The 19,108-nt window shown below is 34.2% G+C and overlaps 2 protein-coding genes across 3 annotated transcripts; one reads left to right on the top strand and one right to left on the bottom strand.

The window, feature by feature from the left end:
• On the bottom strand, positions 170 to 2,030 carry LOC18600250 (mediator-associated protein 1). Its single transcript, XM_018121471.1, has one exon. It carries the CDS (start codon positions 1,896 to 1,898, stop codon positions 603 to 605), a length of 1,296 nt encoding a protein of 431 aa, XP_017976960.1. The 5' UTR covers positions 1,899 to 2,030; the 3' UTR covers positions 170 to 602.
• On the top strand, positions 3,828 to 18,940 carry LOC18600249 (protein transport protein Sec24-like At4g32640). Of its 2 annotated transcripts, none has more exons than XM_018121470.1 (25): positions 3,828 to 3,989; positions 4,434 to 5,083; positions 5,981 to 6,199; positions 6,399 to 6,473; positions 6,595 to 6,693; positions 7,633 to 7,744; positions 8,032 to 8,159; positions 8,638 to 8,757; positions 9,977 to 10,057; positions 10,470 to 10,547; positions 10,743 to 10,835; positions 11,281 to 11,335; positions 11,991 to 12,067; positions 12,837 to 12,908; positions 13,049 to 13,132; positions 14,640 to 14,759; positions 15,533 to 15,601; positions 15,746 to 15,823; positions 15,947 to 16,085; positions 16,358 to 16,522; positions 16,757 to 16,902; positions 17,004 to 17,183; positions 17,951 to 18,039; positions 18,207 to 18,238; positions 18,497 to 18,940. In XM_018121470.1, exons 2-25 carry the CDS (start codon positions 4,454 to 4,456, stop codon positions 18,604 to 18,606), a joined length of 3,051 nt encoding a protein of 1,016 aa, XP_017976959.1. In that variant the 5' UTR covers positions 3,828 to 3,989; positions 4,434 to 4,453; the 3' UTR covers positions 18,607 to 18,940. The 2 variants fall into 2 exon arrangements, with proteins under 2 accessions (XP_017976959.1, XP_017976958.1); XM_018121469.1 differs by having other exon boundaries at positions 9,974 to 10,057.

Raw genomic sequence — 19,108 nt, 5'->3', positions numbered from 1 at the left:
TTTGCAAGAAATAATGGAATGTAGCAAGCATAAGCAATTATGCCAAGCAATCAGAAACCATTCTCATAGGAAGCAAATAATTCGTTTCAACGCTACCAAGAATCGACAGGCAGGAATGAAGGAAAGACAACCCCGACCCCTTTTCTCCCTCCATCCCACAAATTTCCACTCACCACAAACAAATCACAACTATTAAATGGAATTTCAATTAAAGTACAGTAACTTTTTACACAACAATGTAGTAAAATGGCAACTGTTGAATCCAGTCTGCAGATTCTACAATGTCAGAGCTTGCATTAATGATAACATGTGTCTTTTATTCTAAGCAAGTCATCCCAACCCATGTATAAAAACCATATATACACAAATGAGAACAACTAGAACAAACTGTTGATGGAAAGACTAAACAATTAGAAATCATTATTCTGATAACTGTTCAGTTCTATCAAATAAACATTAAAAAAAAAAAAGAACACAAGAACCAGTTACTCCCCTACACTAAACCCAAAAAGGAACTCAAAAACCAGTTACTCCCCTACACTATCAGCTATCCATCAATAACCAAGAAATCTTTCATGGAAATAAGCACCCATATTCCAATATCAGCCTCCCATCGATCGAAGCTCCTCCAAAGCTGCCTTAATCTGATCCTGCACCAACTCCAACCGCTTGGAATAAACCTCCAACTCCAATATCTGCTGCTTCCGCCACCTCTCATCCATCAACTCCCCACTGCCCCCACCACCACCGAAATTCATACTTCCTCCAAAATTCAAAGGCATAGCATTCATTGCCAATCCACTGATCCCTCTTCCTCCACATCCCCCTCCTCCTCCTCCAATTACACTACCTAACAACTCCTTAAACAAGGGCGTTAAGCAACTCCTCACCGTCTCCTCTATTACCCCCGCCACGTTCCCTCCTCCTCCACCACCACCAAATCCCTCCACACTACCATTATCATTAGTACTCCTATTATTCAAATTGTTATTATTATTATTATTATAAGTAATCACAAATCCATCATTTAAAACTCTTTTCTCCTCCATTTTCCCTCCTTTACTTCTTGACCTTTTCTTCGAGGCTGCGGATTTCGGCGTAAAATTCTTTTTCTCTCCGCTTTCATCAATTAAATTAACATTATTATTATTATTTTCATCATCATCTAAAACATTATCTTCTACTTTTCCAACACAATTACTCCAGATCTTTCTAGAAATTTCAAAAGTAGCTTGATCATGAGGGCTTTTGAAGGAAAAATCTTTACCTGAACTGATCTTATTCATCACGTTTCTATATTTCTTCTTCAATCTTCGAAGCTTCTCGACTAATTGATTCTTGTTGAAATCCAGCTGGAGCTTCGATTTGATTTGATCGTAAAACAGCGCCGTATCATGATGATGATGATGAGAAGAAGAAGAATTCGAGGTTGTTTTTGAAGATGTATAATCGAGAAACCCTTGAAGAAGCTCGATCTCGTCTTCGTCAGTCCACAACCGCTGAAATAACCGTCGCGATTCATCGAATTGCGATGGCGGAGGAGGTTTTTTCTCCGTTACGGCGGATTCAATTCGTTGGCGTTTGGAATCAGGGGGTGATTCGTGATTTGGAACGGCTGCGATGGTTACAGCGGTGGCAGAGGGGACGGCTAGAGGAACGGCGGGGATTGCGGCAGATGATACGGCGGAGGCGGCGGCAGCGATCGGTTGAGGGAGTAAAGAGGGGGAATTAATGTCCTCTTCCTCTTCTAATAATTCTTCGTCTTCTTCGTCGTTTAGAACGTCGTCGTTACCATTGAGGACGTCGTCGTTTTCGTCCAGGTCGTTGTCGGAGGAAGAGGGCTCCTCGTCGTCGTCCTGAGATTCCTCCAAAACGGCATCGTACTGCTCAGAAGCCATGAGAGGGAAAAAGAAAGGGAGAGAAATGAAAGAGGATCACGAGGATTCGCTGATTAAAAAGCGTGTTGGACTTGGTGAAGGGTGGTGTGGTGGTGGGGGAGGGTTAGTTTTGGTTAGAGGTAGGCCGTGTGGGGATGTGTGAGATAGCGAGTTGTAACAGGTCAACGCGCTTACTAGGCGCGTGCTCGGTCCATGAAAAAGGAGATTTAAAACTTAGATGGAAAAATCAAATTAATATTTCTTTTTATTTCCATTTTGATTTAAATCTCAAAATTAAATTCAAAAAATTATGCAATATGCCCTATTTATATGCTAAAGTTCGTGTTTATCCATGGCATGATCTTTCTTTCTTTTCTTTTTTTAAACCTTGAGGATGCTAGGAGGCTTCTCAATTATTAAAAAAGAAAAAATGAGCTATTTATGTGTTTAATTAAAGCCTGCTTGGAAGTTACTTACAAAAGCTTCAAATGACTTTTTCTTCCCTAGTTGATGTCAACGTGAAACAACTTGATAGTTTTGGTATATACTTTTCGAACGAGGACAAGGAGGAAGATTGACTAAGTTTTTCCATATTAGTATTTGTAGCGTACCTTGTAACTTCAAATTCTTCTTTTAAATTAATTTTTTGGTCAAGTTATTTAATTATATTTTAAAGAGAAATATTAATCAGCACTTATCGATAATAATATTTTAATTATTTTTATAATAAACATTGTAATTAATATTTTGTTTTTTTCTTAATTTAGTGAAAATGGTATATTAAATAATTTTTTATAGTATTTTAACTATTAACTTTTTCGGTCAAGTTATTTGATTATAGTTTTAAGGGAAATGTTAATTGATATTTATCGATAGTTTTTCAAAATAAAATTTTTTTAAATTATGAGTATTTATTTTTTAAAATTTTGTAATTTTTAATTTATTTATTAACGAAATGATAATATTTGATTCAATGACCATGCAAGCAATCCATGCACTAACAATGTACCAAATATAAATGTTAATACTAAAATATATAATTTTTCCTTCTAATGATAGGTTTATGTTCTATAATAAAAATGTTTAGTAATTACTATTCACATATTATAAGGAAATAATGAATATATATACACATATATATATATATATATATATATATATATATATACTAATATAAGTAAACTAAAATCCGAAGACTTCTCTATTTTGTGTTGATGTCTTTGAAGAAAATCTAAGAAACTTTATACTTATAAATTTCATAATTTTTATAAAATTAACATATTGTTTTCTCCCAAATATGTAAAATAACAAGATCTAATATTCATCTTTTTACTCCAAATTAAAAGATTTTTGTTGAGTTTATATATTTAATGTATTATTAGGATATAGAATCCATATATTATTGGTGTATAGATGTTACACTATTAATAAATCAAATATTATCATATCATTAATAAAAAAAATTTAAAAATTGAAACCCTTCAAAATAAATACTCATGATTTTTAACACTTTATTTTGGAAAAAAATTTATTTTTTATTTTTTATTTTTGTACATTTACGGAATGATGCATAGTGAATAATTGGTAGTGTATAAATACCATATAAAATGTAAACTAAAAAATACTTATTTTAAAATTTTATCTTTATACGATAAAGAGAAAGCATGAATCTTTGACTAAAATATTAAATATTCAAACAAGGATTTATGATTGGCCATTAGTTGTAAAAAGGAAAAGACGGATTATTTAATTAAAAAAATTAAAAAAGAAAATAAAAAAGGGACAAAAGATGCAAGGTGACGTGGACACGAGATTGCCTAGATTTTTACGTGGCAAAATATAAATGGCTCGAACACATCCTCTTTTTAAGGATGACGTGGCGTGATCCCTATATATATATATTTATATCCGTACGGACACCCTCCGAACACGCTTGGAAAAGGTAAAAACTGTGTCCTCATAACAAAAGTTTCTACACTGGTCCGCCATTGAAATTTTTATCCCCAAATCCTAATTCCTTCTCCCATTTAAGTAAAAACCCTAATCAACATTAATCCAGATCTAAACCCTTAATCATCACAGATTAATCTCTTTGATATTCTCTAACACCAGGTTTTACTCTACATTTTTCTTTTTAATGCTTTTTACCTTGTCATTTGTATGTGTTTTTGATAAATAACATAACTTAATAGTAGTTTATGTTTTAAATTAACTGCACGAATTAAATTTGATATTAATAAGATAATTGATTCGATAGAGCATTTTCTTTTATTTTTGTGTTATAGGAAGTAATATAAAAATGATATTTGTTTCTTGAGAGTGACGTAAGTATTCATGTTTGATCATATCGAGATTATAATAATTATAAAAGAAAAGTTTGTGGTATTTGTTTAATGGAGTGATTATAAGCTAAGAATTCATGTTTGTTATGTTGAGTTTAAAGTAATTATTGCATTAAGAATTTTAAAATGCATAACGGAATTGATCATTGTTTTTATATACAGTATTTATTTATTTATTTTGTTGATGCTTATATTGGAATTTTTTGATTGACAGAGAGAGACAAAAAGGAGGAAATGGCAACTCCAATGCCACCAGGGCTACCAAGGCAACCCCCACCCTCGACTCACAATCCAAATTTCCAGCAAAGCCCGGATTCTTTATCAGATAATTTGCAGAAGTTGAATATCAATAAGCCTACTCTTCCCCCATTTATAAGATCACCACCGCCCCCCTCCACCTCAGCTCCTTCACCACCAATTTCCCGCCCTGGTGCACCACCCCCAGGGGTGGTTCCCAGACCCAATGTGCCTCCAAATGTGGGTTCAGTTATACCCTTTGGGGCACCTGGTGGACAGCCTTTGCCTTTTGGAACTAGATCACCTCCAGGGTCTTTACCTTCTTCAAAGGGGGGTGGTCCAGTCATCAGTCCAGGTGGTTCAAATGCATCCCAATTGATTGCTCCACCGAGTGCTTTTGTAACTCCTTCAAGTGCATGGGGTGGTTCAATTAGAAATGGTCCACCAGTTGGGGTGCCTCCACCAATGACGGGAACAGTTATGTCTCCTGGTCAGGCTCCTAACATGGGGTCTTTTCTTGGGAGCCCTCAGGGTAGTTATCCACCAGGTCCTCATATGCAATCGGCTTCGCCATTTTCAGCACCATTGGCTGCTCCTTTTGGGACACAGACATGGTCACCAGGGCAGGTAAGCATTTTATCATGGTTTATATCTTCACGTTGCTAAGAGAATTGGATTTGAGTTCTTCCTCTTTTTCCTCTTTGATGTATGTGGTGCATTGCATTATTGGTTAAATTATGACTTTGATTTTATATTAGAATCTTTTGGCTTTGTTGGATAGCTTAAAGTATATACTACAGAGGAATAGGAAGTAATCTCTATGCAATACTATTTGCCAAGAAAATGTGTGTCTGCCTCATTTGAAACACAAGGGAAAAGGAAATATGAAAAATAGAAGTAGGAAAAATCAGGACATCTGACTTTCCATTTTTTAAAACAGATGGTTAATCTTTGTAATTGTGATAGATTTGATGTTTGGTTGGTGTAATAATGTAATGTAAAAAGCTCAAGGATGTAGTTGCAGAATTACTCTTTAGGATAGAATATTATGGTGCGGAACAATTTCATGGTTCATGATGAAAGTTCAGATACCCTAAGTAAATTCCAGTTAACTTGGGGCATCTTCTACCAATGTTGATATTTTCTCCCACATTAGGGCATCACCAGAGTTAATATCCATAATGGAATTTGGTGGTTAGTTTTTTTATAATTTCATAGCTGGTTTTGTGAAATTTAATGAAGTGCTATCGACATCTTTTTAACAGAAAAATTTACCAATGTTGAACTTGGCTAAAAGTTTATGAGAGGTGTGTATCATATAAAGTAAGAGAAAATGAGCTCTTCTGAACCATTTGGTTCTTCTGATAGTTTTAAGTTTCAACTATCAATGACTAGCTACTACATTTATTATGTTTTTAACCCCAGAATTTGAGGATTAATTCTGGTGGGAGTATTTGCTGAAAATAAAAGTGGCACTGCTTTCTTTGAGAAAAATTTTTCATTTCATCCTCTCAATTGCTTTAGGTGGCCCCGCCTACTGCAGCATCTGATGCTTTTCAACCACCTAGAGTGTTCGGAATGCCACCTCTGCAACCAAACCAATTATCCCCTGCCATTGATCAAACAGGGACTAGTTTGGAAGGCTCGTGGAAGTCTAACTCAGATCAAGTCCCAAGGCCAAGTCCAAGTTCCTCAACAATTCTGCACGATACTCGTCAAGGCAATCAGGCCAATCCTCCTCCGGTATCACATCTGATCCTTAACTCCCAAAATATAAGAAGAAAAAACTGCCAAATTAATGTTTTAATATTATTATTTGGTTGAGTATTATTTTTATTTCTAGGTTTTATTTTCCTCCTGCCCTTCCTTTTTCCTATCTTTGTTTCTTGATTTCAATTCTATTGATGTTGTTCCATCATGTATTATTTGTTTCCTTGAAAAGCCTGCTACTAGTGATTACATTGTCAGAGACACTGGAAACTGCAGTCCACGCCATATGAGATGCACAATCCATCAGGTTACTGTCAAACTTATGATATTCATATTGACAATTAATTTCATATTTTAAGATAATGTATTAAGAATGTTGTGTGCCATGATTTGTATCACTAACATGATCTCATTCCATATTTTGACAGATTCCTTGCACTGCTGACCTTTTAACAAATTGTGGCATGCAATTAGCATTATTGGTTCAGCCTTTGGCCCTTCCTCACCCATCTGAGGAGCCCATTCCGGTATTCATTCTTTCTTCTGAAACATTTATGTGCTATATCTGGTATTTCTGTAGCTCAGGTTTCTTTTTTGTTCATTCCTAAGAGGATTAAAGAGAAAACAGTTATTTTGATTTCTCTTATGAAAACTTTCATGGCACAAATTGAGACATCAAACTGTTTAATGCCATCTATAATATTTTCGCCAGTGAACAGCTATGGAATGCTGAATCAAGTTAATAGACTTCCTCACTGTCATCAATTATTGGCATTCTATTGATGCATTGATCTTTGATACATGTGTATGAGAGGGCTTATTCACCTTGTTCTCTGGAAGGAATTCCTGCTTTTTAGATTCTTTGCTGTTCATCTATACTTGCATGTTGGTAGTAGGCGTGTTTCATGGGTGACTATCTATATCTTTCTTGTTTGTCATGAAAGCTTTTGTCCTAAAATTTTGTGTAACGCTCTTCCATTTAACAGGTTTGCAAATTCTTCCATCTTTTTCAACTATCTAATTTCCTTGTAGCTGGGGAACTTGACTAGATTGATGGGAGTGAAAAGTATGAGGTTTGCTCTAGAGAAAGCAATTTGTCATTGAGGTCTTTTATTGTGGAAGAGAGCACTCAAAATACTTATACCTTCTCTTTTACTAAAAAGTTTTCCTAGAAAGTGATTGAGTTGTTGCCGAAGCTACCTTTTGTGATGCCTGAAAGAGAATGTTATTCTGTGATGTGATACACCTGTGCACCAAGATGCAAAGTTCCAGTACACTATACAAACCAACATAGTATTTGTTAGAACCTAAAGCAAAGAAAGAGTTTATGACTGATAACATGAGAACAGTTTGGATCACGTCCAACTTTTATTTGGAGAAACACCTTCTGGAAATTGCATAGTTTTGAATGAATTAAACATCTGGCAACAAGCATAGTTTTATTATCTAAACTTTGTCTTTACTAGGTTGTGGATTTTGGAGAAAATGGTCCAATTCGATGCTCTCGTTGCAAAGGCTACATCAACCCTTTCATGAAGTTCATCGATCATGGCAGGCGGTTCATTTGCAACTTTTGCGGTCAGTATTGAATGTTGCTGCTGTTTTCTCCTTTGGTCAATAGTTTGTAAAATAATAGTGGCACATATCGCTTTTGTGAAGTTATGAAATTCAACATATATTTTATTGTTACCGGCAATGGGGAGATTGCTTAAAAAAAATCTTGTTACATACTGGTATCAGTCTACTCTCAAAAACCTATTGTTATTATATATTAGGATTACTACTTTCTGCTGGGCTTGTTTTGAAATAGTTTGAGATATGGAGACTTCACAACATGCTTTTAACCTTCCCCTATTCTAATCCAGGGTTTTTTGATAATACTCCGCCTGAGTATCAATGCAATCTAGGTCCAGATGGTAGGCGTAGAGATGCTGATGTGAGGCCTGAGCTATGTAAAGGAACTATTGAATTTGTTGCTACAAAGGAATATATGGTTAGTTAATTCATTAAACCTGTTGGCTCTACTGTGACAGGACTCTCATTTCCACTTTCTTTTGACCAGTTTAGTTATTGTATATGTCTGGCTCTCTCAGTTGTTGAAGAGTAGAGTAATAGATCAATTCACTGTGGGCTTGGTTTGTCTTGAGACTAGCTTCATCTGGAGCATAAAATGCATAAAAATCAGCTTGAATTTGTGCGGCTCCATGAAATATCTGTTTTATTTTGGCACTCCATTGATTTGATCCCACTGATGGTGTCCCTGCCCCTCATTATGCTTATATGGTTGTCAGAAGCCTTTGTTTCTTACTTAAGCTTTTAATTTGGCATATATAGCCTCTGCATGGTTGTGACATTTGCTGCTTAATTTGTGTTATAATATCATTGCTTTCTTCTTCTCATAGTCTTTCTCCGGTCATTTTCTCTGGGTTTTCAAGTATGTAATTCTCTGTAACATTTTTCCTAATTTTCAGATGCGAGATCCAATGCCTGCCGTGTATTTCTTCCTCATTGATGTTTCCATGAATGCAATACAGACTGGTGCAACTGCTGCAGCATGTGCTGCAATCAACCAAGTCATTGCTGATCTTCCAGTGAGTTTGTAGTTGTGTTTATTTATTTGACTGTATTTCTTTCTGGAATCTATTGAACGTTTATAAATCAAGTCATTGCTGATCTTCCAGTGAGTTTGTAGTTTTATTTTTTTCTTTAATATGACTGTTTTTCTTTCTGGCATCTATTGAGCATTCATAAGTCAGATGGACTGTGCTATACAGTCTGAAAATTGTGGGGCTGAATCTGTGTCGACAGACACAATGGCAGGGGAGTAATTTCTGCCAACTTCAAGGACAAGAATGTTATCTGAGTAATTTGGACAATTTTGGTCTTTGTTTGGACCAAATAGCATTTTTGAAATTAGATATAGCCTTTTCATTGCAGCTCCTGCAATCAACATTCATTCTTTTTTCTAATGTCATTGATTGTTTGAGGGGGAATTTGCTGAGGGTAAATCACACACAGAAGGCATATGGTCCTGTCCTGTAATAGTCATAACTTTGCATTCTTGTGTAGAGATAAAGTTCAAATTTTCTTTCTTTATGCTTCATCTAATAACATCTTCTCAAGTTATATCTGTATTAAAATATGATAGGACATATTTAGAGTCAGTGAAAGAAGTCAATGACAGTAACAAAGCTTTATCTAGTCGGATAAGAACTGTTGGACTTGCTGTTGTAGCTCCAAATGTTGAAGATATGATGTGTTCTGGAAGTTACCATCTTGAACGATGAACTCTAATAATGGGAGTTATTGCCCATTATTGGAAGTTTACTTCTAAAGTTTCCAGTGATGTCTCCTTTTGCTGCATCGCTCTGGTACTGACAAGGGAGTACTATATGGGTGATTCCCTTTTTATATTCTCTGTCTCCTCTTTAAATCTCCTGATTAGTAGACAATAGTTCTAATTGTGTATAACGACATAGTCATGATAGGAACCTAACCTGGATAATTGATTAAGTTTGCATATCTCTTGCAACTGGATAAGTTTTTTTAAGTGCATTCTCTACTGAGGAGAAGAACTTCAATTGTATGTAGGTTCTTTTATAGTTTAAAATGATACACCTGTTTTGTAGTGGTAACGTTCATCTAATTATGCTCTGAATTGCAAATACAATATATTTGTTTGGCTTATATTGCATTCTTCATTGTCCACTGACTTTTATTTTGTTAGTCATTTAGTAAATTATAAAATCTATCCTTGTTTATTTAGTGCGAAAATGGATACCAATTGTCTTGGTGTTTGTATGATAGCAGGAAGGTGCTCGGACAATGGTGGGAATTGCAACATTTGACTCAACTATCCATTTTTATAATTTGAAACGTGCACTGCAGCAGGTAACATTTAGTTTCAATAAATTTGCCTTCTTTCAAGTGACAATTAGTGTTTCTTTTCCTTTTTTTTAAACTATATTGAATTGACAATTGCCTTTAAACATATCATTTTTTTTCCTTTTTTTTTCTACATTTTGAATGAGATACTTCTGCTTTATGCTGCTGAATGATATTATATATATGAATAATTTTATATGTAAATTTTCTTGATGAATGGTAACATATGGAAGATATAGATAGGACTATGTGATTACTGTATTTTCTTTGTGTTGTGATATGCAAGTTCAGTCTGTGTAGCTGAATTTCTTTACCATCTTTGGATTTGGTTTCCATCTTTTACTATCCTTGACAAGTATTTTACCTATACACTCATAAAAATGTTTCAGACTAATTTAACATTCAACTTTTGCTGCAGCCATTGATGCTGATTGTTCCAGATGTCCAGGATGTTTATATTCCTCTAGAAACTGATATCATTGTTCAGCTTTCGGAGGTTGGCTTTTCATATTTATGTTTATGACACACAATACACATACACACACAGGCTATGATGATATTTATGGCTTTGGTCGTGCTTTCAAAGTGAGACAATTAATGAACTGTTTATAAGTTGATTGATTTTTTTTTTTTTTGAGTTACTTTGAATAATGCTCTTCAGTAACATTTACTGTTGGATATTTGGATTTAGAGCCGTCAACATATAGAGCAACTGCTGGAAAGCATTCCAACCATGTTTCTGGACAACAGAACTGCTGAGTCAGCTTTTGTTGCGGCAGTCAAGGTATCTCCTTTTTGACATAGCAGGTTTTTTCATCCTTGATGAATGTACGTGTTATAAATGTTGTATGCCAAAAACTCAAATCAAATTAAGAGCATTGTAAAAGTCTGACTTGGTTGATGAATTTTATTAATTCTTTATCTCTAAGACAAGTCTTAAAGCATTTCTAGAGCACCCCAAAGATGCCAGATTTTAATTTTTTTCCTAAGAGTTTTCTGCCTTCATATTTTTTTTTTGTGATATTAAGGTTTTCTGCTTTTATATTATGATAGACATGTTTTTCAGCTTTTATATTATGATATTCTAATCACAATCGACTTGATCATTTGACTTTTTACACTCTGTTTAACTTTGCCATTGCTTCAGCCAACTGTTGGAAATGTAAGTATTCTAGCTTATTCAGTTTGTTTAAGATTAGACCTTTTGTACTGTTTCATTCCTATTTCAGGCTGCTTTCTTGGCAATTAAGAGTACTGGAGGGAAACTTTTGGTATTTCAATCAGGCAAGAATTTATGTTTTCAATGTTGCATAAATCAGCCTATATATATATATATGATAACATGTTCACATTAATAGCATATAATGATGGATAAGTGTACTGAAAAGAAACACTTGAATCTGAAGTTGCAGCATAAACTTTTTCAAGATTAACCAGAAGCTTCTATTACTAAATATCATCTTTCCTTCTTACATGAGTGCGCTGTTCTCTGTCTTCTTTTACAAGTTTGATGTGGGTTGCTTGGAAATTGTTCCTTTTTTCTTCACTTGTTTATTTTGGAATAAAAATTAGGAATTTAGGGATATTGAAGTGCCAAAATTACTTAATCTTTGTTTATAGATTTGGCCATCCCTTTGTAATTAATGTGAGAGGCTTTTGATTTTATTGTCCTTTACATCTTCAAAATGGATTTCTCTTCGTATGGATTATGAGATTTCTTCTTAATTTAGCTTTATTTTATTTTTTATGTTTCATTTTGAAGTTATGTCTGACTTACTTTTTTAACAATTATTAGTTTGATACTTGAAAGTACTCCTGACCACTTGAATTACCTGGGTGTATTGTTTGCATAGCTAGATATTGACAAGCTGATACACTATTTCAAAGTTGTTTGTTGCTTTTCACTTAGAGGGATTTCTAATGATCATTCCATGTGCAGTCCTACCATCAGTTGGCATGTTAGCACTTTCTGCACGAGATGCTGAAGGAAGAAGTAACACCTCTGCAGGAGAAAAGGTAATTATCTCATAGGTTGTTTTTTTTCCAAAGTCTGTGTACTATTTTTATTCTTGTAATTGCATGCTTGAGATTGTCATCTATGATGCCGAGAATGTTACATATGCACTTTGATGAGGTGGCTCCTCTATTTGCTTTATTATGCTTAAGTTTTACAGTCCCGCATCCTGCTTTAAGAACATTAGGGCATAATGGACTTATGATGAACATTTGGAACAGCTTGCCCAAAAAGAAGATTTATTGGGCACTACCAGATCATATATTGTTAGGACGCTTCATATGTGCTAAACTGAGTATTCAGATATTTTCTATTAACCACGGATGGTATTGAGACTTCATAACTGAAATTATTTATGCTTTTCAACTGATAGCTTAAACTTCTTTGCTTTTCTAAGTGGCAAGTTCCAATTGGCCTCATTTTCAGTAGTTGCAGTTGCCTGGCAATTTGGGTTTTGTTATTCGTAACAACTAGCAGATATATGTAGTGTCTATATGTTAAAATAATGAGAAATATAAGAAAAAGGAACAATTGGTAGAAAACTTAATTGTAAATTAAGAATGTACGATTTATATTCCTCTGTTTGCTTTTTGGCTTGGCTTGTAGTCCTCTCTTGGTTAATTTATTTACCACAAGTGTTAGTCTGACTTCGTTTTCATCCCACCAAGTTTAAATTTACTTGATTCTGACTTTGTTACTTGTATTTCGTCTGCTGGGACTTGTGAGTCAAGTGGTTTTAAATGAAGTGTTGTGCTATTTGCTGGATTTTAGGAGGTTCATAAACTACTCCAACCAGCAGACAAAACTTTAAAGACAATGGCAAATGAATTTGCAGAGTGCCAGGTGAGCTTCTAAGTGATTTCCTTTTTATCAGTTCTACATGATTCACATATAATTTAAAGTCTGCCCGTGTAGCTCTGGGCATATAGTAGTTGTTACAAATAACTTATATGAGCTAATTGTTGTATTTCAACATGTTCCAGGTCTGCGTGGATGTATTTATCACTACCCAGACTTATGTAGACATTGCTTCCATCTCTCTCATCCCAGGAACTACAGGAGGGCAGGTATTGTTGAGTGTCTGATTATTCTGTTGTCTAAGAATATGCTGCAAACTATTAGCTCTTGTATAAAATGTAGGAGCTAGAGAGATCTTCTGACTCTTAAATCTAACATGTGATATATATCAGTAACATTGTTATAATTCAAAAATTGGGACTGAGATGTGTGATAATTAACTCTTATGTTGTTTGATTTTGTTTGGGCTTTTGGTTACTTTTGTATATGTACACCTATTTGTTTAGGTGATCCCTTTGTCATTCTTTGCTATTGTTGATTATTTATTGTTTTCAAGATGTATTGGTGGAAAAGTATATATCACTCAACTAAACTCCATTCCAGAAATACTAGCTATTGGTGGCTTTCATTTTGGTATTCTTGCTGAAGAAGATGAAAGTGCCATTATATAGACACTTCAATTTTCCCTGCCTTTGCTTGGGCATTGCCTTCACGTTGACTGTGAAAAAGTGCTTGTGAGCCTACATGCTTACATCTTCTTCTTAACATTGGGATCTAGTCTTCTTCATGTCTGTTGTGTATAAAACTGCCTGACAGAACTATCTATGGCTGGTGTAATAACTGATATGTATTTCAGTTCTAGCAATTTGGAATCTTGAACTGAAACTTGCTGCAACTTGCAGCAGAGGCAAGGGATAAGTGTCATGAACAAATATAGGTTATACTTAGCTTTTGGTAAAGTAGGAGTTCCACTTTGTGCACAGTTTCTAACCCATGCTAGAATTATACATTAGTTTCTTATAGTCCTCTGTGCATTTCTGTTGTTTCAAGCTAGCCTTTGTTAAATGTTTGTGGTTTTAAATCTAGAATTCCTATACATTGGGGGATATGTAATGTTAATTTTTAAATAACTTTATAATGAGAACAAGAAATTGATTATATTAGTTAAATCATGGTTGCATCCGTCTTCTTCATAACTTGAGTTCTTATCGTGTTCATTTGCTTTCCTGCTTGTCTTATTTTGATTAGTTCTTTGCCCATAGCTCTATGCACTGTTTTTCTTTATAGATTAAATTTAATTCTCCTAAGTTTAATCACAGAACCCACTGCTCATAGCCTCAAAAGGCATTTTTCTATTAGAGTAATTATCCAAATGTCCAAAATTTTAGCAAATTCCTGTTGGAAAATTAGTTAAATTTGCCTTTTGAAACTTAGATCCTTACATCAAACAATGCCCACTATTTTCCCATAAGACTAGTCTGCTACCTGTGTAACAGTAGACTTTTGTTTACTTTCCTGGAGGACAAGTTGGTGTCTTTAAGATAGATTTCAAATATTGCTGTTTTTTACTGATGAGAGTCTGCATAGAGAGAAGTCACAGACACACACTCACACACACACACACACACAATGAGGTCATTTGCAAAAATGCATCTCTGGCACAAAAATTTTCCTTGCCACCTCCACTCTTATTTTCTATTTTTCCTTTCTTTTTTTAACCTTTTTTCATTTTAAGGCATTGCTTTTCAAGTTTACATATGTTTCACTCTTTTTCAGGTTTATTACTATTACCCTTTCTCATCCGTTTCTGATCCAGCAAAACTTTACAATGATCTTAGATGGAATATTACAAGGCCCCAAGGTTTTGAAGCCGTGATGCGTGTGAGATGCAGCCAGGTATCATTTGGGAAACCAAAATCTTTCATTTTGCTCCCTTTCCTCCCCCGTCCCGCCCCGCTCACACACAAAATTATAAACATGACCTCCCCTTACAAATCCTTGGTAATTGATATGTGTATTTTATAATTTGCTAATACTTTTAGTTCTAAATCTAATTAATTATTTGATTTTCTTTTACTTTTTTTTATATATGCATTATTAAACTTGATATTAAGCAACTTAAATTCTGAATTTAACTTCTCAATTAATCAAATAAATAATTGACACTATTTATTTTAAGAAAATACATTAATTAAAAGTTTAGTTGCCATATATTTTGCATACAAAATCAATTATGGATGCAACTTTACTTTTCTTTTTTCTTCTTTTATTTCCGATCACCCCTTTTAGCTTTTTGACAGTTTTGCAACTTAAGTTATATTTTTAAACAAAATTATTAGTTAGACTTTAAGATTTCATTCAAATCTTTCTATGCAATATCAGTTACAATGTTTGAAATTATAGATTTTTAACTTATCAAAAGAAATGTAAACTTTTTATGCTATTATCTTACTATTTTATTTGAATTTGGTATATATTTTTCTGTATATTTTGATCGAAGGGTTCCCATTTATTATTTTTACTCATCTTTTTTTATATTGAATCTATAGTATTTTTATCCTAGCCCTCCAAAGTTGAAATCTTGGCTTCGCCTTTGTATGAGATAATCCATTCTATGTTTATAAAAGATGCTTTATGCTGGGAAGTTAATTTTGTTCTCATTTTTGTAGGGCATTGAAGTGAAAGAATACCATGGAAACTTTTGCAAACGTGTTCCAACAGATGTCGACCTACCTGGGGTCTGTATACTGTTCAAATAATTTTTATTGATCTGTTATCCTCCATGAGGATTGTCTTTGATAGGCATTGAGCTTATTTCAGTTGGTTTTTTTCTTCTTCTTTTAATGTTCTTCTGATTATTACTCTGCTTGTTTATTATGCAGATTGACTCTGACAAAACTATAATGGTAACTTTAAAACATGATGATAAACTGCAGGATGGGTCAGAGTGCACTTTTCAGGTACCATTGAATTTCCCTGCTGGGTATCACGGATTTATATCATAATGTCTTCAATTTGCATTATCTTTTATTGTTGAAGAATGATTTTTTTATGCTTTAATTCAACCATTCTTCATTATCAAGTGTGCTCTTCTTTATACCACTGCGTACGGCCAAAGAAGAATCCGGGTTTCAACTTTGTCTTTGCCATGCACAAGCAGCTTAACTAACTTGTTCCGAGCAGCTGACTTAGATGCACAATTTGTATGTTCTTTGAAGCAAGGTAAATTACACCATCTTGCATGCTTTGACTTAGTTTGTTCAATAATGTCTTTTGGCCCTCCGCAATAGTTTTTTATTAAGATCTGAAACTTTAATATATGAACATGATACACATTTTAGTCAGACTTTGAGCTTTGATGGAATTTGCTCCAATATGGCTTTGTTATTTTATTATTCTACTGGAAGTTGTACTTTTCCTGGTATCTAATTTAAGTTTCATTTGAAAGAAGACTAACTATATATAATGTTCTTTTCTTTTCGCTTGGCCTTCAGTGGCAAACAAAATTCCTTCTACTCCACTCTTGCAAATACGGGAACAAGTGACAAATATCTGCATCAATAATTTGCTTGCATACCGTAAATTTTGTACCACATCAACATCATCAGGACAGTTTGTTCTTCCTGAAGCACTGAAGCTTTTGCCTTTATACACTCTTGGTAAATTCCAATCTACATATTAATTTATTCTGATCTAATAATGTTTCTTAACATTCATTGTGCCTAAAGTTAAACCTCTTTTGACTTTAGATTCTTTTCCCATGTAAAATGCTTGTATGAGAGTTGTGGATTCTAGAGCTGCCAAAACATGCCTGGACCCAAAACGGTTTCAGTTGAATTTACCTCTTATGGCTGGGAATTCATATCTTTTTTTCTTTTGCTATTTCTTTTCAGCACTAACCAAAAGTACTGGATTGCGCATTGATGGGAGAATAGATGATCGGTCTTTTTGGATCAATATTGTATCCCACATTTCTATTCCTTCAGCAGTTAGCCTAGTGCTCCCACGGATGATTGCTGTTCATAACCTTGATCTGGAGGTATAAACTGGTTTGCCTTTTTTTTGGTGGGTGGGTAGAGCATCTAATCCTTTTTGCAAGACTATCCTTGGAAATGTTTCTAACTTTTTGCTTGTTGACAGGAGGAGGGAGGATCTGTTATTCCTCCAGTACTTCCTCTTTCAAGTGAATATGTGAGTGAGGATGGCATTTATCTTCTTGAAAATGGTGTTGATGGCTTAATATACATAGGTAGTTTGGTGGATTCAGTAATATTGCAACAACTATTTGGCATTTCTTCAGTTGATGAAACACCTACCCAGGTATTATGTTCTAATGATCTAAAGTATTAATATTTTCAACATTGAAGAAGTTGAATTTTCCTTATTTTTGAAAAAAATTACAAATTTTGGATGTAGAGTTTGAATTTTTCTTCATTTTAACTTTGATAATTAAATTTTCAAAAAGGAACTATGATCATGCATGTGACTATGTAATTATATGTATATTTCAGATTCATATCCTTTTTAGTCACTGTATAAATTATTAGATTGAAATATATTGTATCTGAATCTCCAACCTCTGGCTAAGGGACATAATTAGGATTGTTGTCTACCATAAAATAGGCTATTATATGAGACTTCTAAGTTCTCACTATTTTAAAGACTGGCATGTGGCCTCTGTTTAGTTTCTTTATTTCATAGAAGTGTGCATTTTGTAAACTAGATGGTCCAACATGTAAAAAAATTGGGAAAAAGCTATTTCCATCTTGTTTCACCTTATGCGATCATTTAGAAAGAAGGTTAATCTGATAAAATATAAAAATAGGGACTGATTTCACAAGGAGCATGACACAAAAGAAACAATAGAACTGACAATCCAAAATCAGTCAATCTTAATGCCTTTCCACTATTTTCTTTTTAAACTTTAATTGTGTTAAGCATTAAACAATGGCTTTAGGTTTAGTATGCTTACCAGGACTGTAAAGTAAGAGGTCTTCTCCAGAAACATGTTAGAAAGACACAATTGCTAGGCACCTGTGTAGCTATGCAAAATGCTATTTTGTAACTAATAATTTCTTTGCACTCAGTTTGTATTGCAGCAATATGATAATTCATTATCAAAGAAGTTAAATCGTGTTATAAATGAGATACGGCGCCAATGGTGCTCCTACCTCAGGTATGATTGAGTTGTTTTTGGTTGCTTTTCTTATTTTAAAGGGAATAGACTGTCTTTCCAATTGGAAATGAATATCTTTTAAGTTTTTGCTACTGCTCACTATGGAGATAATCTCAAGGAATGCACATTTGTCATATCTGATTCTGTGTTTTTCCTTGCATGTGCAGATTGACTTTGTGCAAAAAAGGAGATCCATCAGGTACGTTAGTGAATGCAATACCTTAATTACAAAAATGGAAACAAAAAGGCGATTGAATTTGCTCCATTTTAATTTGAACTTTCGTCATCACATAGCTGTCCTCTCTTTTTATAATGCTAGACCTTTCTCAGTTTCTGCTACTTCCATGTCGATTGAATTAATGCATGATGTTACTTGAGGATAATCATGCTATATGCTGCATAACCTATATGATCTAATTTGTAACATGTTTTGTTTGCTTGAATTCCTTAATTTCATGAATGTTGTTCTTCTCATATTTAATTGAAGACCCGAATCCGAAGGGCGGTCAATCCTATTCTGAGTTTTTGGTATATCTGCATCGGAAAATTCAATCAAAAATGTCTTGATTATTCATTTGGGTTACAAATTCAGTTAACATGCAAGGCCAGGATGGAACTCAAACTGACCAGGGAGAAGAAAAAAAGGACTCTTGCTGAACTTACATGTGTTATGGAATCAGCGCTATTGTCTATTTACTGAAAGAAAGATGGGCCTGGTTTTTATGAGGAAAGGCTTTTTGCTTGAGAAAGGTTAATGTTTGGTGACAGAAACTAAGTGCAACATTAAATTGGGCTAGACCTATTTCTTGCCCTTTTCCCTCAAACCCCAATTTTCTCCTTACTCTTGTTTAGTGGACGAATCATCCAACAAGGACAAAAGAAGTTAAATCATTGGTGCAAATTTGGTACTTTTATAGATTTGATAATGCAAAGATAGTGTCAGCCAATGTCTTAAGGAATTTTCAGAAAGAAGCTTGCTTTTGCCTGATAGGAGAATGATTCTGCTTCTGTTGGCTTTTCTTAACCTTGCATGAGGAGCACAGCTCCAAAATCATAGTTTAACCTCCCC

Source organism: Theobroma cacao, chromosome 5 (assembly GCF_000208745.1).
Source record: "Theobroma cacao cultivar B97-61/B2 chromosome 5, Criollo_cocoa_genome_V2, whole genome shotgun sequence".
NCBI classification, from domain to species: Eukaryota; Viridiplantae; Streptophyta; class Magnoliopsida; order Malvales; family Malvaceae; genus Theobroma; species Theobroma cacao.
Note: the sequence above shows the minus strand (reverse complement) of the source record. Positions and strands in the feature narration are given on the sequence as shown.

Coding starts and splice junctions, on each gene's coding strand:
- LOC18600250 (XM_018121471.1), bottom strand. CDS start 1,898: ATGGCTTCTGAGCAGTACGATGCCGTTTTGGAGGAATCTCAGGACGAC.
- LOC18600249 (XM_018121469.1), top strand. CDS start 4,454: ATGGCAACTCCAATGCCACCAGGGCTACCAAGGCAACCCCCACCCTCG. Junction 17,184..17,950: donor TTGATGAAACACCTACCCAG/GTATTATGTTCT, acceptor CTTTGCACTCAG/TTTGTATTGCAGCAATATGA. Junction 18,040..18,206: donor CAATGGTGCTCCTACCTCAG/GTATGATTGAGT, acceptor TTGCATGTGCAG/ATTGACTTTGTGCAAAAAAG.